The sequence below is a fragment of the Chlorocebus sabaeus genome, chromosome 24 (genome assembly GCF_047675955.1).
Source record: "Chlorocebus sabaeus isolate Y175 chromosome 24, mChlSab1.0.hap1, whole genome shotgun sequence".
Taxonomy (NCBI): Eukaryota; Metazoa; Chordata; class Mammalia; order Primates; family Cercopithecidae; genus Chlorocebus; species Chlorocebus sabaeus.
Window position 1 is genome coordinate 21,583,247 of NC_132927.1, and position 26,203 is coordinate 21,609,449.

General features: G+C 37.0%; 1 protein-coding gene across 6 annotated transcripts in view; it reads left to right on the forward strand.

Moving 5' to 3' along the window:
* The window catches only part of TOGARAM1 (TOG array regulator of axonemal microtubules 1), a 115,022-nt gene that overhangs the window by 14,394 nt on the left and 74,425 nt on the right, over positions 1 to 26,203 (forward strand). For 5 of the 6 annotated variants that reach the window (XM_073010957.1, XM_073010956.1, XM_073010955.1 and 2 more), the window contains exons 2-4: positions 17,439 to 17,595; positions 21,039 to 21,173; positions 25,740 to 26,042. In XM_073010957.1, coding sequence (XP_072867058.1) covers positions 17,439 to 17,595; positions 21,039 to 21,173; positions 25,740 to 26,042 — 595 coding nt within the window. The remainder of the gene's footprint in view (positions 1 to 17,438; positions 17,596 to 21,038; positions 21,174 to 25,739; positions 26,043 to 26,203) is intronic. The other variant, XM_073010954.1, reaches the window with a different exon arrangement.

The window sequence follows — 26,203 nt, forward strand, 5'->3', positions numbered from 1 at the left end:
ATGATTCCTGGATCAACTATACTGACTTCAGAATTGGTCTTTCTAAGAACGAATCTGATCTTGTAACCCACCTTTCAGAGTTCTCAAATCTCACCCTGATTACACTCACTTTGGTTAAAATCCTTCATTGGCTCCAACAATCTTCAAGATAAAATACAGAATTCAGTAGTAGCCCCCTTTCCTCTTACTGCTTCCGCAAAAATTGCCCTATCCTTATTCCTGGCCTGTGTATATTTAACCTATTGAGTTTTCTGGCCTTACATATACTGATCATTGCCTAGATTGCCCTTCCATATCCATCCTCTGACCCCCTTTTCCGGATAACATCTAATCCTTTGTTGCCTTATCTGAGGTCTTCTTTCATCACATGCTCCATCTCATCCTAAGCTTTCCCTATCACAGTGCTTCTTATTACAGTGAATTGAAATTTATTCTTCACAAGTCTTATTTCCCACTATACTCTGAGCACATTGAAAACAGATTATTTTAATCTTAGTATCCAGTATCTTTAGCACAGTGCTTGGCACAGAGGAGGCACCTGAAGATGTTTGTTGAGTGAATTAAAGTTATCTCAAGTGTAGATCATTTGTTTAATCAAGCTTTACCTTTAAAAAAAAAAAAACTCTTAAAATAATACCTGAAATGTAATGTTATTACGTATTTTAAACTTTTAGCTACCAGTCATCATGTGTATAGTCAATAAGACCAGCACATGATACTGGGGTTCTTATGCCTTATGTGAAAATCAGTAGTGAACATTTTGTTTTTAACAGTAAATTTAAGAATATGAAAGTGCTTCTTTGGTCCTGTATTCTTACAGTTTCCTTCAGAAATAGTTTCGATATCAATTTCTCCCAGAAGTATCTCTCCTTGCTAACTAGATTTGTATACTAGCCCTCTACTTCTAAACCTAAAAATTAGTATTTTAAAAATACTGGAAAGCAATAATTTTGCTCAAAATTGCTAACGACTAAAACCAGAACATTAAGCATACAATTATGTTAAATTGTTTTATTTCTAGTAATTGAGTTAAATTATGTGATTTCATTTCTAAACATTTTTCTAAAACAAAGTAAAGTTAAATTGATCAGTGTAGCCATCAAATGCATCTAACTCTTCATATTCTGCTTTATATATATGATTGATTTACTAGAAATAAAATAATAATTTGGGCCTTCTGAAGCCTTAGCATAAATTGAAGAAAATTAGACTGCCTTTTTAAATAGAAAAATTTGTAGTTCTTCCTATGAGACCCCACACAGAGAAATTTTAAATATGTTGACCTTCTTAAAGGTGTTAAATGTATGACATGCTTTAGCCTTCTTTTTTTGAAACAGGTTCTCACTCTGTCACCCAGGCTGGAGTGCAGTGGCATGATCTCAGCTCACTGCAACCTCCACCTCCTAGGCTAAAGCGATTCTCCTGCCTCAGCCTCCCAAGTAGGTGGGACTACAGGCATGCACCACCAAGCCTGGCTAATTTTTTTTTGTATTTTTTGGTAGAGACAGGGTTTCACCATGTTGACCAGGCTAGTCTCAAACTCCTGAGCTCAAGCAATCCTCCCTCCACTGCCTCTGAAAGTGCTGGGATTACAGGCATGAGCCACCATGCCTGGCTTATCCTTCTTTTTGAAAAGAACTGGGCAGCACCACCTGAGCTAATTTAAGGGAAATATAAATGGTTTCCGTTTGTATAAATACTAACATGAAAATTTGAGGATAGTTTGTGATTTGTGTGCTTTAAAACTGTAATGGCAACATTCACAAAATCATAAGTTTTTAAAGATGTGTGCATGGGTATATGCTTTCTGGAAAAGGGCACTGATTGAGAATCATGAAGAGTTAAGTTACCTTATTGGAACAAAATATGAGGTAAAGTTAGTTTTCTCCTCTCCTCCCAAATTCCACTGTGCCCTCCAAAAAGGGTGGAGCAGATTACAAAGGACAATTGGCTGTTTGAAAAAAGAAAAAAAAATGTTTAGCTGATATTATAATTGAGCCTTCCTCAGTGAATACTAACCATACATGTATGACATAGATGTAAAAATGAGATTTTTGTGCCTAAATGTTTCTAATTTACTTAGACAAAAATGTGAAGATTAAAAGATAATATAGCAAATTGGAGAGTTAAACATCAAATTATTGATAGAAGCAGTAGTTACTAAAAGAAGATCAAAGCCAGGAGCAGTGGCTCACGCCTGTAATCCCAGCACTTTGGGAGGTCAAGGCAGGAGGAGTGTTTGAGCCCAGGAGTTTGAGAGCAGCCTGGACATATAGTAGAAGACTCTAAAAAAATACAAAAATTAGCCAGGCATGGTGGCACATGTCTGTAGTCCCAGCTACTTGGGAGACTCAGGTGGAGGATCACTTGAGCCTGGGAGGTTGAGGCTGTAGCGAGCTGAGATCATAGTGTCACTGCACATTAGCCTGGGGGACAAAGTGAGACCTTGTCTCAAAAATTACAAAAAAAAAGAAAAAAGATGATCAAGAGCCAGGCATTGGTTAGTGACATTAAATACGAAATTTCCAGAAAAAAAAATCATAAATATTTCAATTACATATTCCTGTAGCCCATTTTGGAGATAAATAGACCAGTTTGTTTGGAAGGATGATTTTTTAAATGTAGTGGTGGCAGGCCAGGCGGGTGGCTTATGCTTGTAATCGCACCACTTTGAGTGGTCGGTGGGGGGGCGGAGCAGATCACTTGAGATCAGGAGTCTGAGATGAGCCTGGCCAAAATGATGAAACTTCGTCTCTAGTAAAAATACAAAAATTAGCTGGGCATGGTGGCACGCACCTGTAATCCCAGCTACCCAGGAGGCTGAGGCAGGAGAATCACTTGAACCCAGGAGGCAGAGGTTGTAGTGAGCTAAGATGGCGCCACTGCACTCCAGCCTTGTCAAAAGTAGTGGTGGGAAATATGATTACAAGAGAGAGGGAGGGGCTAGATTGGAGGCTCTTGAATACCATGCTAAGGAATTTAACCTGTTATTTTGACAGTAATTTGAGACTGCTGGATGGTTTTTGTTTGTTTCTGTTTTGGGGGAGGGGGTCTTTTCTTTTTAAAACACTGTTTAGAAAAATTAATCACAAAAGCAGCAATGTGTAGTGTTTTTTGTTTTTTTTTTGTTTTTTTTTTTTTAAGAAAAGCTGGAGATTGGAGACTGGAAAACCGATTACATGCTTATTAGACTGATTTAGGTGTAAGTTGTTCATTTTTATGAGGATTAGCAGGGTATCAGGATTAGGAAAAAAGGGATGGATGCAAGAGATATTTTAAAGGATTTAGTGACTAAGTGTTGGAGGAGAGGGAGAGAAAGAGGAATAACTAAAATTTGAACAAAGTAACTAAATGCATCATAGATCCATGAAGAGATAAGAAAGCCTAGAAGGAGGAAGTTAATTTGGGGGGAAATACAAATTTTTGGTGAAGGAAGATAGAATATTCTACTTGAATTGGAAGACTGTTATTTAAGAGATATGAATATAACTGGAGATGTAGATTCTGGAAGTCATGTGCTGAAGTAATTGCTGAAACTGTGAGAATGGATGGGCTCTCCAGTGAATGACTTACAGAGCAAGAGAGAGAGGGTAGGATCAAATCTTGTTATGCAACCCCATTTAGAGAATAGCAGTAGGAGATATAACCAAATAAAGCAAAGAGAAGTGTGCCCACAAGTTGGAAGAGAGCCAAGAAAAATAGGTTTTAGAATCAAAATGGTGAGGGAGTTTCAAGGAGTCGTCAGTGTTAAATGCGGCACAGAGCTTGGGGAAAATGAAAATTGGAAAGCACCATTTGTTCTTATATATTACAGCCTACTACTTGTAAAGTGGTTTTTGAAGGTACTTTTCTCTTAATTTTAATCTTTCTTAATGTCCTCTTAAGTTTTCTGATTGTAAAAAAGTTATACATGCTCATTATAGAAAATTTGAAAAATATGGAAAAGCACAGAGGAAAAGTTTGTGCTTTTTTGTATTTCAAAAAATTAATCTCACTCCTAGAGGTCTACAATTAATAATTTGTTGCCTATACTTTCAGTATCATTTCAGTTTATGAATACAGGTGTAGGTTCTTTTATCCATCAATGGAAGTTTCTCCTTTACACTTCCTTTTTTTTTTTTTTTGAGAGGGAGTCTCCCACTGTCGCCCAAGCTGGAGTGCAGTGGCACCATCTCGGCTCACTGCAAACTCCACCTCTCGGGTTCAAGTGATTCTTCTACCTCAGCTTCCCGAATAGCTGGGATTACAGGCTCACGGCCACTATGCCTAGTTAATTTTTGTATTTTCAGTAGAGGTGGGGTTTCGCCATGTTGGACAGGCTGGTCTTGAACTCCTGGCCTCAGTGTGATCCTCCCTCCTCTGCCTCTCCAAGTGCTGGGATTACAGGCCTGCGCCACTGCACCTAGCCTGAACATTTTTTTCTTTAACATAAAATAATCTGTAGTGGGATTTTTGATAGCTACTTAATATTATATCATATAATATCGTGGTGTGTTTGATCTCTTACTTTGGAATATTTAGACTTTTAATTATGTTTTTGTTTCTGCTATTTAGTGGATTCTTTTTGTGCTCTGACATATTACAGATTGATAACCAGATTACTGTGATATTTCAAGTTTGCATCTCTGTGTATTTAGGAGTGTTTTAATAGGTTAGTGGAGTCAAGTAATCAGACATCATTAGCTGGCTACCATTTAGCTTTATTTTTCCTAACAGATTTCACTACAAGGTGGTAGGAATCATAGTAGTCAGTAATCTAGACTAAAAAGTAAGGAGTATACTTGCTTCATGTGTATGTGGGTACTAGGTCTGTAGTTTTTTCAAGGTAGAGGAATTGATTATTGGAAGGTCACTGGGGCATATAAAAGGGCAGTTTTAGTAGACTGTTACAGGCGGAAACCAAATTTAAAAGTTTATGAGGTGAATTGATGAGGAAACAGGCAGTAAGCAGTTATTCAGCATCTGTCTTTTTAATCATCTAATCTTTGCAAAACTGAGTGAGAGTTTATAAACTACTCTTTATTGCACTGCCCTAGGATTTTTGCCTCATTTAGTGTTTAGCACATGTAAGTGATTTATTCCTTCTCCTCAATAATGGTAAACAGTATGATGGTAGGGACTGTCTTCTTTTTTGTTTAATTAGTTTTTGTTTTTGTAACAGTACTAACTACAGTGCTCTTCCCACAAGTATCAACAAATATCTGTTAAATGAGAAAACATTTAAGGGGTTGACAGTGAAAGAAAAGACCAAGCAAGATAACAGCACAAGGATATAACAGGATAAGTTAGTACTGTGCTTTATTTTTAAGTAAGGAACACCTGATTTGGAAGAGTCAGAGAAAGGAGCCATCTGTGAATTACACATGCCTACTCTGTGTCTTTATTATGGTAGGTGTTAGACATGCAAAATGCAGCGATTCAGTCCCTGCAGTCATACTGGAGAGGGAAAGGAAAGGAGATAAGTTCCTAAGTAAAGATTAAATGGGTCAAGAACACAAGCATAGAGAGAGGTTAGCTTTGGGATAGAGAAGGAAGTCTTTTTCTCTGAAGCTAAAGGAAAAACAAAGAGAAGATGACTTAAAATATTAAAAATTTTTGCTGGGCATGGTGGCTCATGCCTGTAATCCCAGCACTTTGGGAGGCCAAGGCGGGCAGCTCCCGAGGTAAGGAGATTGAGATCATCCTGGCTAACATGGTGAAACCCCATCTCTACTAAAAATATAAAAAATTAGCTGGGCGTGGTGGCGGGCGCCTGTAGTCCCAGCTACTGGGGAAACTGAGGCAGGAGAATGGTGTGAACCCTGGAAACGGAGCTTGCAGTAAGCCAAGATCACGCCACTACACTCCAGCCGGAGCGACAGAGCAAGACTCCATCTCAAAAAAAAAAAAAAAAAAAAAAAAAATTTGAGGTAACAGGAAACAGTGTGTGTTTTAAGTCAAAAGAAAGGAAGATATGAGTTAAGTGCAGTGTTTATCAAATTTTAATACACAAATGAATTACCTCAGGATCTTGTTGAAGTACGGATTCTGATTTAGTTTGTCTAGACTGGGGCCTGAGCCTACATGTCGAATAAGCTCCTAGATGTTGCTGATGCTGGTGGTGTCTGTGAACCACTTTGTGAGAAACAGGCTTCCAGATTCTGTTAAACTAAGGGGCAATTAAGAATGGAAAATAGAACATTAGAGATTTTAAGAATGTGGGATTTAGAATAGTTAATATAACAAATTTGATAAGAAATTAGAAAAACTAAAATTATTAAATTGTACTAATGTGTTCGGTATGGGTTAATCCTAAAACTTGAGATTTTCCTTGGATGTTGGATTGTTCCCGTTAAGATTTAATTTTCTTTTTAAAATTGTGTTGTGATGCATGAAGAATTTTAAAAACTTTTATTTTTTATGCTTGTGAAAATCGCAAACAACACAAAAGCATGTCTACTCTTAGGACAGACGTTACTTATGTCAGAGCTATATAGAACGAACTATTGGTAACAGGATATTTTACCACAGAAAATGTAGAAGCTACTACCAGTATGTAATTGAGGCATTTGTTTTAGTCACCTTGCATAAATAATGGGTAAACTAATTAAAATTTGGGGAACAATAAGAATATTCATTGGTATTTTATTTTTCATGTGGAAATTGAATTTAAGAGAGTTTATAGGACAAAACTTGTTATTACCTTAACATATGATTATGAGATATGTGTACAGATAAATGTTACAATGTTTATTAAGAGTAACAATATTTAAAGCAAAGTAAGAAAGTGAGAATAGCCATATCTTTTAGAAGAAATAAAGCAGTTAAAATGATTTAAAACAGGCTAAAAACATGGAAAATATTTTAATGGTACATAATAATATTAAAAATACATCCATTTTTGTGAACTCTTATCATTTCTGTGATAATCTACCTTTAGACACATATAAACATGGAATTAGATGATAACATTTAAAATTTCAAAAATTTTAAATAAATTTAAACATAATTAACCTTAAAGTATATTAAATAAGACAAAGTATATATTATAATTATTGTTATCATCTTAAAAAAACTGTAACAGCTGAATTCAGTGGCTTGTGCCTGGAGTCCCAGAAATTTGTGAGGCTGAAGCTGGAGGATCACTTGAGGCCTGGGCAATGTGTGAGACCCTGTCTCTAAAAAAAAAAAATACAAATAAATCAGCTGGGTATGGTAGTGAGTGCTTGTAGTCCCAGCTACTTGGGAGGCTGAGGTAGAAGGATCAATTGAGCCCAGGAGTTCAGGTGTGCAGTGAGTTATAATCGTGCCACTGTACTCCAGCCTGGGCAACAAAGTGAGACCTCATCTTTAAAAAATATAAAAATAATAAAAAATAATAATTAAAGAAAAAGAAATTGAAAAAAAAAAAAAGTGATACCAGTTCCCTTAATAATGGACAAAGCATATCAATTACCTTGTATACATATTTCTATTTCCCTGTAACTTGTACCTAGGATGACGTCAGCTTTATATATTAAATACAACCTTACCCAAATAAACCAACTTTTGTTTCCTCAGACACAGAGAAAACCAAAAGTCATGTAACCCAAAACTATCTTTTTTTTTTTTTTTTTTTTTTTTGAGATGGAGTCTTGCTCTGTTACCCAGGCTGCAGTGCATTGTCACAATCTTGGCTCACTGCAGCCTCTGCCTCCCAGGTTCAAGTGATTCTCCTGCCTCAGCCTCCTGAGTAGCTGGGATTACAGGGGTGCACCAACACGCCTGGCTAATTTTTGTATTTTTAGTAGAGATGGGGTTTCACCACGTGAGTCAGACTGGTCTCGAACTCCTGACTTTGTGATCAGCCGGTCTCAGCCTCCCGAAGTGCTGGGATTACAGGTGTAAGCCACTGCGCCTGGCTTTCAGATCCTTTTTAAGTGACAAAAATAAGCATGTGTGTTAACATCATCCCAAAGCATATATATATATATGCTTTAACCCAGCAGTCCCCAATCCTTTTGGAACCAGGGACCAGTTTCATGGAAGATAATTTTTCCATAGACTTCGGGGGAAGGGGAATGGTTTCAGGATGAACCTGTTCCACCTCAAATCATCAGACATTAGATTCTTAGAAGGAGTGTGCAACCTAGATTCTTTGCATATGCAGTTCACAATAGGGTTTGTGCTCCTGTGACAATCTAATACCACCGCTGATCTGACAGGCAGCAGAGCTCAGGCAGTAATCCCAGTGATGGGGAGCTGCAGTAAATACATTTGAAGCTTTACTCCCTTGCCCACCGCTCACCTCCTGCTGTGTGGCTGGGTTCCTCACAGGCCAGGACCACCAGTCCATGGCCCAGGAGTTTGGAAACCCTGCTTTAACCTATTGATTGGTTATTCTATGATGTATAAATATAAGACACAAGGGTAAATTATAAAAACAAGTTTGATGATCAGTGATTTGCATTTTTATCTTAATTAGAAATTGTTCGGGATCTAAAGTTTTCATTAATTCAATTTTAGTCTAAAATCTTAAAGTTAGCTAAGGGTCTGATAATTACAATAGAAGTTGATATATTAAGCATTATTAGATTTACATCATTATAAGAATTGACCTCTTTTTATAAAGGTATTATCTTATTAAACTTAGTTGAGAACATGATTTTACAATTTTGTATTTTGAAAGTAATGATGTTAATGTGTACAACCTGTGAAACCATTAGAGGAATTTAAGAAATTTAAGTTAGGTTTTTCTGACAAAAACCTATGATATAGTTTGCACAGCTATATCATATTAATATTATTCTTATGTGGTAGTAAAATCTAGACAAATAACTGTTTTTAAGAAAGTATAATTTGTCCAAAGAACTATCTTAATTAGACTTATTATGTGAACTTTTTTGTTGTTGTTAGAGACACAGCCTTGCTCTGTTGCCCAGGCTGGAGTGTAGTGGCATAATCATAGCTCACTACAACCTCAAACTCCTGGGTTTAAGCGATCCTCCTACCTCAGCCTCCTAAGTAGCTAGGACTATAGGCTGGGGCCAACACACCCAGCTAATTTTTTAATTTTTCATAGAGACAGGATCTTGCTCTGTTGCCTGTTGCCTAGGTTTGTGATCCTTCTTCCTTGGCCTTCCAAAGTGCTGGGATTATAGGCATGAGCCACCACTCCTGGCCCAACTTTTTCTAAACAATTATATACCAGTTACTACAGATACTGAAACTTTCAAGTTTGTTAAGAATTTTTTTTTCTTGTTCTTTAACCAAGTGACTGAGGTATTTAAACTCAAAACTAACCTGTGTTGGCTGGGCGCGGTGGCTCACGCCTGTAATCCCAGCGCTTTGGGAGGCCAAGGCAGGCAGATCATGAGGTCAGGAGATCGAGACCATCTTGGCTAACACAGTGAAACCCCGTCTCTACTAAAAATACAAAAAATTAGCTGGGTGTGGTGGCGGGTGCCTGTAGTCCCAGCCTCTCGTGAGGCTGAGGCAGGAGAATGGCATGAACGCGGGAGGCAGAGCTTGCAGTGAGCCGAGATCGCACCACTACACTCCAGCCTGGGCAACAGAGCAAGACTCCGTCTCAAAAAAAAACAAAACTGTGTTTTCACCTCAATTTACATTTTGACACCTTCATTTTTTTTTTTTTTCTCTTAAAGAGACAATGTATTTAAAATACATAAAAAGTAAAAAAAAAAAAAAAAAGAACTTAAAAACTTTTGGGTATTATTTAGTCCAATATGATATAACCACTTAACATATTAATATGATGCTTATGAACCAATTGAAACAGGAGCTTGTTCCAGCTGATTTTATCCTGATTTATTAATACTACCCATAGGGTAGACAGTATACATCAATTTGTGTGCTCCAAAAATATATCACACTCATGAAATGACAAATTTTTCCCTTTTTTATAACATAGATAATTTAGTTTTGATAAACCAGCAGAATTTAAGATGGAAGCAGGTACCAAACTATTAAGAATGTTGATCGGTTAAAGAAACAAAAACATATATTCCTTGTAGCAGAAGTATTATTGTTGAGTGGTAGTTTCAAATATGTTTTCACAAATTCTTTGAGATTCTTCCTTTGAAGAGGTTGGAGTCTAATTCCCCTCTGAGTGTGTTTAGATTTAATAGTTCATTTCTAACAAGCAAAGTAGAAGTAATAGTGTGTGATTTCAGAAACTAGGTCAGAAAAAGGCACTGCAGCTTCCATGTTGGTTGCTCTTTCTCACTTGACTAGGCTCTGAAGGAAGCCAGCTGCCATGTCTTGAGTGGCCCCATGGGAGGCCCAAATGGCAAAGAACAGAGGCTTCCTGACAGTAACCACTTGAGTGAATGTCAGGGATTTTCAAGTATCAGTCAAGCCTTCACTTGACAACAGCCTAGCTAACATTTTGATTGCAGCCTTAGAGTAACCTTAACCATCCAGCTAAGCCACTTAGCCAGAATCATCCTGCTAAGCTGCTTCCAAATTCCTATTCCACTAAAAAAGAGATAGCAAGTGTTTGTTGTTTTAACCTACTGTTCAGGAATAACACATTAAACAGCAATACATAATGATAATTGTAATTCCCCAAAATTTGGTAAGACACTTTTTATTTTCAAGGTCCGTATCTTATACAATGACATTGAATTTTCTTTGTTTTTAAAGTGCTAAACTTGCCTAAGATTTGGAAAACTGTTAAATATTATTTTATTTGGCTTTTGGAAGATATTTTTCTGACTCACTTCATCTAATTTATAATTAATGTGTTCACTATCCGTTCTTTAGCTTTAGAGTTCTGAAGTAATATTAATTTGCAGTTATTCAATTATTTGTAGAAGCCAAAGAAAACTGATCATTGAATGTTATAAATTTTGTTTCTTCTGTAGTATAGAATTCCATTTTTGTAGATAGTGACAGGTATTGGGTCCATAATAAGCAAACATGAAAAAGCCTTGAGTTTTGGATGGAGGACAAGAGTAAAGGAGCAGCCTATATCAGTACATTAAAAAAAAAAAAAAAAAACCAGCTGTATTAGTCTATTCTCATACTGCTATAAAGATAGTCTGTTCTCATATTGCTATAAAGAATCGGCATTTTGTTCAAAACCATTCAACAAGTCTCTAGGAAGTTCCATGCTTTTCCACATCTTCCTCTTTTCTTCTGAGCCCTCTAGACTATTCTAGCTTCTGCCTGTTACCGAGTTCCAAAGTCATTTCCACATTTTCAAGTGTCTTTATAGCAGTACCTCACTACCTCTGTACCAATAAACTATAATAGTCCATTCTTACACTGCTATAAAGAACTGCCCAAGACTGGGTAATTTATAAAGAAAAGAAGTTTAATTGACTCACAGTTGTGCATGGCTGGGGAGGCCTCAGGAAACTTATAATCATAGTGGAAGGAGAAGAGGCACATCTTACATGGCAGCCGGTGAGAGAGAGTGAATATGTGAAGGAGGAACTGTCAGACACTTGTAAGACCATCAAGCCTCATGAGAATTCACTATCATGAGAACAGCATGGGGGACACGGTCCCCATGATCCAGTCACCTCCCACCAGGTCTCTCCCTTGACATGTGGGGATTATGAGGATTACAATTCAAGATGAGATTTGGGTGGGCACACAAAGTCTAACCATATCATAAACATAAAAGACAATAAGGAAAGCAGATTCTTGATTCCCTGCTAGGTGTGCCACCTGATTATACTATCATCCAGCAGAAATCACCAAATAGACCATAAAATCAAAACCCAGTTTCACCCACTGCTGCCATCTGTGTGAACACAGTTGTCCATGTGCTCAATCAGAATCAGAATCAGCCTTTGCCAAGAATACGGTTGCACATATATCTTTGTGTATTATATTGTTGCACATGAGCCACATTGCTCAGTCACTTATATGAGGAAAGTTTAACTGAGAACTCAAGACTCTAGGTCTCAGAAAGGATGCACTTTCAGGCCACATGTTTAACTCTCCTGTTTGGACTTAGAGGGACAATATATTAGTGAAACCTACAGAAATAAATGGCAAACAAGGAATCAGAGACATTTAGTTGGTTAGTTCACACACTAGTTATTTTGCATGCAGTTTGCAATATTTTTTCCTTTCTTTGATCAGTCCTTGTTCTTCCTTGATTCAGCTGATTACCTTACTTTTAACATGTATGAAAACAAACTGCACACAAAATAACTAAATAGTCTATATTTTGTTTGCACATTTTATGAGTGTAGTTAGCTAACAGCTACAGAGAGTTCAGTGTGGGTAATCTACCTTGTGTAGGAAGTTTACAGATATTTAAAAAAAACACTTTGGGTTTTTTCTTTTGTTTTTGAGATGGGATCTTGCTACGTTGCCCAGGTCATTCTTGAACTTGGGCTCAAGTGACCCTCCCACCTCAGCCTCCCAAAATGCTGGGATTACAGGTGTGAGCCACTACACCCAACTGAGGCTTTTTTTTTTTTTTTTTTTTTTTTGACAAAGTCTCACTCTGTCTTCCAAGCTGGAATGTGGTGGCACAGTTATGGCTCACTGCAGCCTGGACCTCCCAGGCTCAAGCGATCCTCCCACCTCAGCCCCCTAAGTTACTGGGACTACCAGAACGCAACACCAGGCCTGGTTAATTTTTTATTTTTTGTAGAGATGGGGTCTTGCCATGTTGCCCAGGCTGATGTCAAACTCCTGAGCTCAAATAATCCTCCCACCTCCACCTCTCAAATAGCTGAGATTAAAAGCATGAGCCACTGCACTCAGCCTTGATTTTTTTTGTTTTGTTTTTTTTTTTAATTTTAACTATGTAGCATATGTGACAGTCTTTCTAAAGTCTGTCAGTCTTCTTCTGTCAGCACTGCTACCTTGAGCCATGTATGTACTATTTCCCCCATTGGAATATTTTGCTTATCAATCTGAGAAAAGCCTGGGGAGCAATCTGAATGTTCCATCAAAGGAGAGTGGCACATCTAGTCAATGGAATATTAGATAGCCATTAGAGATAATTTATGTCCTTGGACCCAATAGTTCCATTTTTAGGACTTTTATACTATACAAATATAATATGCAAAGATATGTGTGTAACAATGTTCACTGCAAGATTGTAATAGTGAAAAGTTGTGGCAAAGAAAATGTCCATCAGTAAGGAACTTTGAGTCTAAAATAAACAGATGTGTATGGTCTTACATGGAAAGATGTCTACATATTTACCGTGTGCCAGAGTATCATGTGTTCTATTTGTTTTTTAAATAGCTTATTGAAGGATGTTTACATATAGAAAAAGAATGTTTACATATATGAAAAATGTTTACATATAGATAACAGGATTTATCAGTAAGATTCCAGTGAGAGTGGTCCCAAAGAATAATTTAAGTTTATACCTTATGTCTATAGTTTGCATTTTTTAAATTTAATTTTTATTTTGATAACTTTGATTTTTTAATCATTTTTTACAATAAGCAATTATTATTTTTGTAATTAAATTTATAGTCAGGCTGGGTGGTGTGATCCTATAGTCCCAGGTACTTCGGTAGCAGAATGGGGTGAAACACTTGAGCCCATGAGTTCTAGGCCAGCCAAGAGAACATAGTGAGACCCTGTCTCTTTAAAAAAAAAAAAAAAAGTATAGCCACTTATAAGGGGTTTTAACAGCATGAGAAGTACTTTTATTATAATGTGAAGTTCAAAAGTAGGATATAAAGTTTACATATAGTATCACAGCTGATTTTTTTTAAAGTGTACATGGGAAATTAATTTGAAAGACACAGTGATGTTTACAGAAGGTAACTGTGGTTAATGGGAATAAACTTGTTTAATGCCCACCATGAAGGGGCATGGGTGGAGTCCAGGTGAAACCAGAAAGAACTGGCAAAAGTGAAAAGTTCAAAAACTGGAAGTCAAGATAAAGTTTAGTACAAGTTCAGTAAAGCCAGGAGTATAGGTGATTTCTGAGAGAATTAGATATTAAAAGGTCTTTTTCTGGTAAGTTTTTGCTACCAAAATAGAATTAAAACTATTTTTGAGATGTTTTAATTCTCGTGCCAAAAGCTAAAATAAAATGCATTAGGTCAGAGGATTAAACAAGAGTAAATTTTGTAATTTTTTTTTTTTTTTTTTTTTTTTTTGAGACGGAGTCTCGCTCTGTCTCCCAGGCTGGAGTGCAGTGGTGCGATCTCAGCTCACTGCAAGCTCCGCCTCCCAGGTTCACACCATTCTCCTGCCTCAGCCTCCATAGCTGGGACTACAGGCGCCCACCACCAAGGCTGGATTTTTTTGTATTTTTAGTAGATACGGGGTTTCACTGTTTTAGCCAAGATCGTCTCGATCTCCTGAGGGATTACAGGCGTGAGCCACCATGCCCAGCCTAATTTTTGTAATCTTTTTATGAAAAATATGCAGGGATTCAAATGCAAAGGCTAAGAGATAATAGGCTATGTGTAGTGTCTCACGCCTATAATCTCAGCACTTTGAGAGGCCAAGGTGGGCAGATCACTTGAACCTGACAGTTCGAGATCAGCCTGGGCAACACGGCAAAAACCCGTCTCTACAAAAAATTTTAAAAAAATTAACTGGGTGTGGTAGCATGTGCTACTTGGGAGGCTGAAGTGGGAAGATCACCTAAGATGGGGAAGGTCACTGCAGTGAGCCATGATCATGCCATTGCATTCCAGCCTGAGCAACAGAGTGAGACCCTGTCAAAAAAAAAAAAAAAAAAAACCAACTCAAAAAAGATTGAAACAGTAAATAACACTATGTAAATTTCAAACCATCGTTAATATTAAGTGTGAAACTTGCTTAATCTGTTTTCATTTACTGTAACTCTAAGGAATTAAACAGATTTTTAGGTATTAACTGCAAAGATTGAAAATTCAGTTCCATGTTCCTGAGAGTCATCAAGTGCTTTAAATAGACTGCTTCACATTTTGTAACATTAACTTACAACTCTTTCCAAATTTATGAATTCTATTTTCTTTTACTCGAAACCACTTTTTCTTCATTGTTTCGTCCCATCAAAACTTACCCTAATGAAAATCATTTACTTTTAAGAGAGACCTAAACGGGACTTTCATGTTAATAATAATTGGTATGTCCTTTAGTCTGCTTTCAGATGCACAATGCAAAACTTAATCTCTGCCTGACTTCTCAAGATTTCTGAAAATGCCACATTCACATACACACACACCACTACCCTCATTAACATTACCACCCCCACCAGTTGTTGTATGTATCTGGCCTATATACTAATACGTGTTTGCTAAACAGAAATTAATCACAAAGTAAATCTAACATAAAATGCATTCCATACTGGGCTGGGCGCGGTGACTCATGCCTGTAATCCCAGCACTTTGGGAGGCCGAGGCGGGCGGATCATGAGGTCAGGAGATTGAGACCGTCTTGGCTAACAGGGTGAAACCCCGTCTCTACTAAAAATTACAAAAAATTAGCTGGCATGGTGGCAGGCGCCAGTAGTCCCAGGTACTCGGGGGACTGAGGCAGGACAATGGCATGAACCCATGAGGCAGAGCTTGCAGTGAGCCGAGATCACGCCACTGCACTCCAGCCTGGGTGACAGAGCAAGACTCCATCTCAAAAAAAAAAAAAAAAAAAAAAAAAATTTATTCCATACTGTAGAATTATTTCTGGATTACTCACTATATTAGCTGTGTTAATACGTCATCTTTTAATAAATCAGAAGTCGACTATAATTGGTTTTGTTTTTTATTCCATTATATCCTTTTAATGCTGACTGCTGTGTAATCAATCATGGATGTTAACTGGGTTTTGAGAACCCAGTTAACAATCCTTTTTTATTCGAGATTAAAGTCAATCCTTTTTTATTCGGGCATTCTTTTTTTTTTTTTTTTGGAGACAGAGTCTCACTCTGTTGCCCAGCCTAGAGTGCAGTGGCATAATCTTGGCTCACCGCAACCTCCATGGTCTGTCAGGTTCAAGCAGTTCTCCTGCCTCAGCCTCTGAGTCAGCCTCCCCAGTAGCTAGGACTACAGGTGTGTGCTACATGCGTGTCTTAATTTTTTATTTTTACTAGGGATGGGGTTTCACCATGTTAGCCAGGAAGGTCTTGAACTTTTGACCTCAAGTGACCCACCCACCTTGGCCACCCAAAGTGCTAGGATTACAGGCGTGAGCCATCATGCCCAGCTGAGGGCATTCTTTTTTTTTTTTTTTTAGTGCAGGATCTCAGTCAGTCACACAGGCTGGAGTGTAGTGGTGCAATATCAGCTCACTGCAGCCTCTACCTTTCAGGCTCAAGTAACACTCCTACCTCGGCCTCCCGATTAGTTGGGACCACAGGCACATTCCACCATGCCTGGCTAATTTTTGTATTTTTTATAGAGACGGGATTTCACTGTGTTGCCAAGGCTGATCTCGAATTCCTGGGCCCAAGTGATCCACCTGCCTCCACCTTCCAAAATGCTGGGATTACAGGTGTGAGCTACTGCACGTGGACTCATCTGGGCATTCTTAATTTTGTTTCTTATCATTTCTGGGTTAATTTTTGAGGGAGGTAATAGGTTTTTCACAAAATTTGGTAATAAATAACGTGTGTACCTGAGGCATAATAGACATATCTTTAATTTTATTTTGCTGTTTGATACTTGGCAAAGCTTACAAAGAAACATACTGACAAGGTTTATCACCACGTCTATATTTAATTGTGTCTATCAGCTCCAAATAAATAGATAGGAAGTATAATTTCCTGTCAATTCATTCAGTTTTTTTTAATGTTTTATAGTCATGTTGAATGTGAAATGATCCGGGACAACTGACGTCATCATTGGTGAAGAATTTTGAACACTTGAATCATGCTTAGTTAGTTCTTTAACTGATTATGTGTAACTTCAAAATTGTATCCTGGCACCTTGTTCCTTAACGATCATATGGGGTTTATGAGAAAGGACTTGAAAACCATGAAGTACTAGACATATATAAAGTATTATTTACTGGTTTTAACTAAGAGACCTAGTGTAAGAAAATCTCCTAAGGGAACTGTGACATAGGTTGCCATGTCATTTACATTGACGTTTGGGCTGCAGAATATGGATAATAGATTTGCCTCAGTAAGAACAGTATAGTAGAATGCTTGCTTGTTCAGTGACCTTCAATTAGTACTTATTGTCTAGTGCTCAAACAAAGATAGCATAGTTTGAGGGGTTATGCTGCTGAGTCAGATCGTCCTTTTTGTCATTTGTATTCTCTCCTTCCTTGTTGCCAGAGTATACTGTAGGATGGTAAAGAACAGTAAAGGGTTGGGGTGAAGTAGTAAGAAAAAAAAAGATAGCATTTCTGTTCTGGAATGAAAGGTACTGTTGGTGTACCATACTAAATATGGATGTTTATCTGTATCATTATATATTTAATAAATTAAAATGTATTCTAACCTGAATTTCATACTTGGATCTAAGTTATTTTGTCGTGTTTATTACCAGGAAGAATTAACACAAATTTACTAATTTATGATTCTATTCTTCTAGTTTTCAACATATGATTTCATCCCATCTCCAAAATTAAAGCCCTCTCAAGGAATGCCAGTCAATGATGATTTATGTTTTAGCAGAAAAAGAGTATCAAGAAACTTATTTCAGAATAGTCGGGATTTTAACCCAGATTATCTTCCTTTATGTGCTGCTGGTAAGTACAAATTGCTGATGATGGTCATGTTGAACTAAGTTAGAGACTTCTCTTAATTTCATAGTGCATTCAGAGACTCATAGAACTTTTAATCTAGTAGGCAGTTCGGATTCAATAAGTTATTTATTGAAGATCTGATAAGAATGGACACTTAGACATTATTATCTCATAAAACCCTGGAGGGTTTCTCATTGAAATTGTTTAAGTATTAATATAGGGCAATATTTGCTTAATACATCACCCATATTTATTAAGTATCTCCTATGTGTCAGGTGCTTTTTTAAGTCCTGGGGTTCTGCCTAGTAGAACTTGCATTCTACTTAGGAACGAGAACAGACATTAAATAAATAGAAGACATAGTAAGTTAGCTGGTGGTAAATGCTATTAAGGAAAACAGAGCAGAAAGAAGGCCATATTCAGGAAAGAATATTTGAAACCACAATATATCAGGAGAAGAGAATAAATAATTTCAGGAAGAGGGAACAGTCAGCACAGAGTAACTAGGAGAGAAGTGTGTGGGGAACATGTTTGAGAAATATCAAAGAGACTAGTATGTCTGGAATGAAATGAGAAAGGGGAAAATAAGTAGAAAATTAAAGACATAATAGGGGTCCTTATTTAAGACCTAGTGGACTTACAAGTGAACTTTACTTTTTACTCTGAATGAGGAGCATTTTGAAGAAAGAATTGACATCACTTACTGTGTTTCCAGGCTCATTTTGGATTTTATTGTTAAAATAGATGAAAGGAGAGTGTATTAGTTTGTTTTCACACTGCCATAAAGACATACCTGAGACTGTGTAATTTATGAAGAAAATAGGTTTAACTGGCTCATGGTTCTACAGGCTGTACAAGCTTCTACTTCTGGGGAAACCTCAAGAAATTTACAATCATGGTGTAAGGCAAAGGGGAAACAAGCATGTCTTACATGGTGGGAGCAAGAGGAAGAGAGTGAAGAGGGAAGTGCTACACTCTTTTAACAACCAGATCTTGTGAGAACTCTTATCTTGAGAATAGCTCCAAAAGGAGAAACCTGCCACATGATCCAGTCACCTCCCACCAGGCCCCACCTACCTCCAACATTGGGGATTACGAATTCAACATGAGATTTGGGTGGGGGCACAAAGCCAAACTTTGTGTATTGGAGAGCAAGGTCAAAAACAGGAAGACTGATTAAGAATCTGTTGTAGTAATTGTGACTGGAGTTGATGGAGGCTTTAACCAGGATAGCAAGAATGTGGTAAGAAGTGATTGGATTCTGGCCGGGCGCGGTGGCTCACACCTGTAATCCCAGCACTTTAGGAGGCCAACGCAGGCAGATCACGAGGTCAAGAGATCGAGACCATCCTGGCCAACATGGTGAAACCCCATCTCTACTAAAAATACAAAAATTAGCTGGGCACGGTGGTGCATGCCTGTAATCCCAGCTACTCAGGAGGCTGAGGCAGGAGAATCTCTTGAACCCAGGAGGCAGAGGTTGCAGTGAGTTGAGATCGCACCACTGCATTCCAGCCTGGTGACAGAGCGAGACTCCATCTCAAAAAAAAAAAAAAAGGTGATTGGATTCTGATTTTATGTCAGAGGTAAAGTTGAGGTAGTTTGCTGGTAGATTGGGTATAGAATGTGAGAAAGAAGTGTCACTAATGCTGTAAGGATTTTTGGCCAGAGCAACTGAGAACATGGACTAAGTGTTACAGAAAGTAAATATAGTACTTCAAAGGAAATGCTCATTGTCATTGACCATAACATTTAGAAGAAAAAGGAGAGTATAGGAAGAAACTGCCTTTGTGGATATTCGTCAACATACCTGTCTTTATAAATGACCATATCATTTAGAAAGAGGTTGAGGCCAGGTCCATGCCTCATGCCAAGATCACACTACTATACTCTAGGCTGGGCTACAAGCGTGAGACTCCATCTCAAAAAAAAAAAAAAAAAAAAAAAAAGGGTTGAGCTTGAGTTCTAAATGATTGTTTAGGATTTCAAGATATAGCACCCAGGTATTTAGAAAAATTGTAGTGTGTTGGCAAAGTGATACTGTTAGAAGGGAAAATGGTTTAGAAGGCAAAGATTTGACTATGTTATAGATTTAAAAATGTTAACATCTAAATAACAGTTTTCAAAATTTGTTGGGTTTGAGTTCAGATATATTATTCAGTAAACATTGTTCCCTAGGAGAATTTGTAGACCTTTATGCAGTGAAATTCTATAGTATTTTCATACAAAAATGAAGTGGTATAATGACTGCATAGTTTATTTTGGTGTTTAATAGAGAAGGAGAAATGCAAGAATATGTCCAGTTATGTTTGTAGCAGTTTTGATTTCTCTGTACTATTAAGAAGCTCATTTCCTAGTTGTACAGATTTTAAACAATTGGAGAATAAGGAAATATATAACCTAATGCTCGATTGGATGATATAAATTACAAATACTGTAAGGATTCAAGAAAGGAAAACATAGGTATTGAAGTGGTTTCAGAAAACTGCAGGAAAGAGGTTGAGCTTGACTTTAAATGAGTAAGAGGCTGGGCACTGTGACTCACGCCCGTAATCCCATCACTTTGGGAGGCCGAGGCAGGTGGATCACCTGAGATCAGGAGTTCGAGACCAGCCTTGAATAGCTGAGGCAGGAAGATCACCTGAGCTCAGGGAGGTCGAGGCTGCAGTGAGCCAAGATTGCACCACTGCATTCCAGTCTGGGCAATAAGAGAGAGGCCTGGTCTTAAAAAAAAGAAAAAAAAAAGAAAAGAAAAAGACATCCAGGACATGAAAGATAAAGAGACTTGATATAGTAGGGAGAGAATTTTTTTTTAAATCATACAGTTTCAGAACTACAAAGGATGGGCTCATTTAATAGATGAATACACTAAACGCCAGAGGAGTCATTACCACCTTTTTTTCTTTAGACTTATTCACCTTCCCAGGAATAACCTTAACCAGACACAGGAGGGGAAATGGGAAACGTGTCTGGATAAGCTTAGAATCTACGTGAATACCGTGTGGTATATTAGAAAAGAAAAGAGGTTGCAGTGAGCCAAGGTCACACCACTGCATAAAAAAAGTAAAATAGAAAAGAAAAGAGTTTGGCCATAGAGCTTTTTGGGTAGTGCATATACTACAAATACTGGGAAGAAGGAAAGCCAGATCTGGAGAAACATTCCATGCTGAGAGAAAGAGTGTAGGAAGAAGCTGCTTCTGCAGATATTTTTCAACATACCTATCTTTTCCGTTATTTGCTAGTCTGTCTTCTGTCCTTTAACTCCTGCCACTAATCAGATTTTCTAATATCAAAAGCTTTATCCCTTTCTTGCCTGCCTACCTCACTGCACTTATACACTTATATTTATTTCCACCTAAATTGCACTAATATTTATGAAATAAGATGTATTCATGAAATAAAGTTAACTTTTGCTTTTATGTTTTCTCCCCTCCTTTCTTCAAAAGGTACTACTGGGACTCATCAAACAAATCTTTCTGGGAAATGTGCACAACTTGGATTTTCACAATTATGTGGTAAAACTGGCAGTGTGGGTTCTGACTTACAATTCCTAGGGACAACTAATAGTCATCAAGATAAAGGTATAAGTTCCAAATTTACTTGGAAACAAATGATTTGTAAATATTATGTGGGGATTCCGACACTAACTTATATGATATTTTGTGCAATCATACTCATCACAAAAAAAAGGATTTTGTTATATTTTTAATAACTTTTTTCATAATTGTTACCCTAAAGTATTAGGTTTTATAATCTTTATGTAAATACAATGGATTAAAATTAGAGTTTAGATACTCATGGTGGAGATGAGTGTTGCATTTGCTTTAATATATGCATAATAGTGGTACATATATGTGGGCTACATGTGACATTTCGATATACAATGTGTAATGATCAAATCAGGGTATTTAGGATATGCATCACCTGAAACATTTGTCATTTCTTTGTGTTGGGAACATTACAAATATACTCCTGTAGTTATTTTGAAATATAAATTATTGTTAACTCTAGTCACCTTATTATGCTATATTGAGCACTAGATCTTATTCCTTCTTATTTTATTTATTCATTCATTCATTCATTCATTCATTCATTCATTCATTTTGAGATGGAGTCTTGCTGTGTTGCCCAGGCTGGAGTGTAGTGACAGGATCTTAGCTCTCTGCAACCTCCACCCCCACCCCTGAGTTTGAGCAATTCTCCTGTTTCAGCCTCACAAGTAGCTGGGACTACAGGTGCACGCCACCATGCCCAGGTAATTTTTGTATTTTTAGTAGAGACGGGGTTTTACCATATTGATCGGGCTGGTCTCAAACTCCTGACCTCAGGTGATCCACCGCCTCGGCCCCCCAAAGCACTGGGATTATAGTCGTGAGCCACTGTGCCCGGCCTCTCATTTTGTTTTTGTATACATTAACCACCTTCTCTTTATTAACCCCTTCTCACTGCCCTTGCCAGCCTCTGGAAACCATCATTCTGCTCCCTACCTCCATGGGATTAATTTTTTTTTTCTTTTTTAGCTCCACATAGGAGTGAGAACATGCAATATTTGTCTTTCTGTGCCTTACTTACTTCACCTAAGATAGTGTCCTCCATTTTTATACAGGTTGTTGCAAATGACAGGATTTCATTCTTTCTATGGCTTAGTAGTACTCCATTGTGTATAGGTACCACATTTTCTTTATCTGTTCTTCTGCTGATGGACACTTAGGTTGATTCCATATCTTGGCTATTGTGAATAGTGCTGCAATAAACATGAAAGTGCAAATACCTCTTTGATATACTGATTTCCTTCTTTTGGATATATGCCCAGCAGTGGGATTGCTGGATCATATGGTAGTTGTATTTTTAGTTTTTTGAGGCAGGGTCTCACTCTGTGGCCCAGGCTGGAGTGCAGTGGCATGATCATGGCTCACTGCAGCCTCAACCTCCTGGGCCTAAGTGATCCTCCTACCTCAGTCTCCCAAGTAGCTGGGACTACAGACATGCACTACTATGTCTGGTTAATTTTTAAATTTTTTGCAGAGATGGGATTCCACTATGTTGCCCAGACTAGTCTCGATCTCCTGAGCACAAGCAATCTTGCCTCAGCCTCCCAGAGTGCTAGGATTATAGGTGCAAGCCACCATGCCCAGCACATTTTTAGTGTTTTGAGGAACTTCCTTGCTATTTTCTATAGTGTCTGTACTAATTTATCTTCCCACCAGCGGTGTACAGGCATTCCTTTTTGTTGCCATCCTTGTCACCATTTGTTATTTTTTATCTTTTTGATAAAAGCTATTTAACTGGAGTGACATGACATCTCATTGTGGTTTTGATTTGCACTAGACCTCTACCTTTCACTGTATAGAAAAATCAAATCAAAATGTATTAAAGACTTAAATGTAAGCTGAAGTTATAAAACTGTTAGAAGAAAACATTAGTGAAATACTTCAGGACATTGGTCTGGGCAAAGATTTCTTGAGTAAGACCTCAAAAGCACAGGCTACCAAAGCAAAAATGAACAAATGGGATCACATTGAGCTAAAAAGCTTCTGCATGGCGAAGGAAACCGTCAACAAAGTGAAGATACAGCTTACAGACTGGGAGAAAATATTTGCAAACTATTCCACTGTTGAGGGATCAATAACCAGAATATATAAGGAACTCAAACAATTCAATAGCAAAAATACAAAAATACAATGTGAAAATGGGCAGAAGACCTGAATAGGCATTTCTTGAAAGAAGACATACAAATGTCTAATAGGTATATGAAAAAAATTGCTCAACATCACTAATCATCAGAAAGATGAGCATTTTAATACCAAGTCATTGAAAATAACATCCATTAAAGAGTGTTGTGTTAGCAGATGACAATTATTTTCTATAGCAGTTTTAAATTTTAAGACGATTTAGAATGTATTATGTCTCTTGTTAGGAACCATAACTTCCTAAACGCTTACCTTTCAGATAAGACATCAGATACAGAAGAAGAGGAAGGATTTGAGGCCGGTTATCTGTCAGGAATTTGGGGGTTGAAGGTGTTCTTAAATGTCCATGCTAATTAATAGCTTTAACAATTATTAGATAGAGGTAGGATCAAATTAAATATTTCTTTAGGTATTTTGAATTTTATTGTATGTCCTTTACTAAAATTTTTTTGAGTGATAGGGATATACTTACTTGTTATGAAAAATAATGATTTGAAATTAGTAGAGAAGATTTAGTGTATTTAGCACTAACATTTTAACTACCCTTTCCTGCACTCACCCCAAAGACCCACATAACCCCTTAAAGTTATCCTTTGTGGTATTATCTACACCACAATAAAATAATCCATCTTTCTTAATAATGTGGGTATTTCCTAAATTTTGACTCCTGAATATCTTTGGGACTCATAATTGGTATAATCAGAGAGAGCTTGCTGTGCCACTTAACCTGTTCCTGTTTAGGCTATTCCTGAATGATTACATTGCCTTTGAGGACTATCCACTCTTAGTGTTTAATCATACTGCATAGTGGCTCTGGTTTTCTATTGGAATAGTTATTAGAGAAGCTGGTATAAAGGGATATCATGTTTTTCTGAACCTAATAGAATTTAACTTAATGCTTGGTTATGCATTAAAACCACTACCATATCAACAAATATTTCCCTTGTGATCTCTGAAGGACCTGTGGTATGGATGCCAAACAATATAGATATCTGCATCCCAATTTACATGTTGTAGTGATCCACACTAAGTATTGGAAATTTTAGTGTATGTTGCATTGCATTGTTCTTTTGTATATGCATACTATGATAGGATGTTTGATTTCTTCATAAGAAATATTTTTAAATCTCAACTGGGCATGGTGGCTCACACCCAAGGCGGGTGGATCACGAGATCAAGAGATTGAGACCATCCTGGCTAACACGGGTGAAACCCTGCCTCTACTAAAAATTACAAAAAAATTAGCTGGGCGTGGTGGCAGGCGCCTGTAATCCCAGCTACTCAGGAGGCTGAGGGAGGAGAATGGTGTGAAACTGGGAGGCGGAGCTTGCAGTGAGCTGAGATTGCGCCACTGCACTCCAGCCTGGGTGACAGAGCAAGACTGTCTCAAAAAAAAAAAAGAAATATTTTTAAATCTCTAGGAATATATGAGACATTGTCATAAAAGCATCAGAACCTGTTAATAGAGCACTGTAATTGAAATGAGGAAACTGAAAGTTTTAATTCTATATGTAAATCTGTGACTAAGTCTATATTTCTCTACCCAGATAAGATTTTGGTATAAGTAGAGGTTTTAACCGTCAGATACGAATTAAAAATAACGGATATATAATATATACAGTTGTTTAAGTCTTCAGAAGAATGTTTGCTTTGTTAATATAAATAAGCTAGGTATTTTGTCATGGAAAACCTTTTTAAAAACATTAAAGGAAAATTTAAAGGAACCCCTAAAAGATTACAAATAGACTTTTTATATTAGTTGAAGAATAAAAAGATCAATAAAAGACAAGGAAGAAGTAATAAAGAAAAAAAACAATAAATAGCACAAAATAAGATAGTAGAATTAAAATCAAATGTATGAATAGTTTCCCTAAGTATAAATTGGCAGAACTTACAACTTAAATGACAGAGGTGATCAGATCTTATTTTTTTAGTTTTTCATTGAAGTGATCTTTTTAAGAGCATTACCTAAAATACATCAAAATAGGTTGAGAGAAAGTAAAGCATGGAAAAGATACACTAGGCAAATGTTCAGAGAAGAGCAAATAGAAACATGTTGATGATAGGGAAAATATGCACACCAAAACTAAAAACATTTATAGTTCTAAAGAGGGTCATCGTAATGAGAAAAAGAAAATTCACCAAAAAGACAAGACTTCTCTGACATATATATATGTGTACATATACATGTATGTATGTATGTAATTGATAAAATTACAAGGAGAAAGTTAATTATAAATGTTTGTACAACATTTTAATGGGATAAAGAAGTTTTGAATTAGAAGACAGAGAATATTTGAATAACACAAATGAAATTAGTCCCTTACCTCATACTATACAAAAATATAAATGCAAATTGGAATGAAAACCTGAATGGGAAAAGCAAAAAGCGAAAAAGCTTTTAACTTTTAGAGCTGTGTATACATAAATAACATATTATCTTTTGTTTTATTACAGTGTATGCTACCCTCAATTTTGGCGGTAAGACACAGCAAACATTTGGTAGTCAAACAGAGTGTACTTCCTCAAACGGTCAAACTCTAAGTCCAGGAGCCTACATCCTTCCATCCTATCCTCTCTCATCACCTCGAACTAGTCCAAAGCATACATCTCTTATTGTATCTCCAAAGAAGTCTCAAGATAATTCTGTTAATTTCTCAAATTCCTGGCCTCTTAAAAGCTTCGAAGGACTGTCAAAGCGAAGTCCGCAGAAGCAGCTTGTCAGCCAAAAATCGTCTGATCCTACAAGTAGAAATGATGGTAAAAGTCAATACTTTGTTCAAATTTATTTGTGTTTGAATTAGTACTTTGAAGTTAATGCATAGGGCTGTTAGATCTTTAAAAGCTAGTAAATAACATTTTATCTGTCTGAATTTAGTAAATATTTAGGAAAATATTTAATAGTTTGTTAAATGGATCAA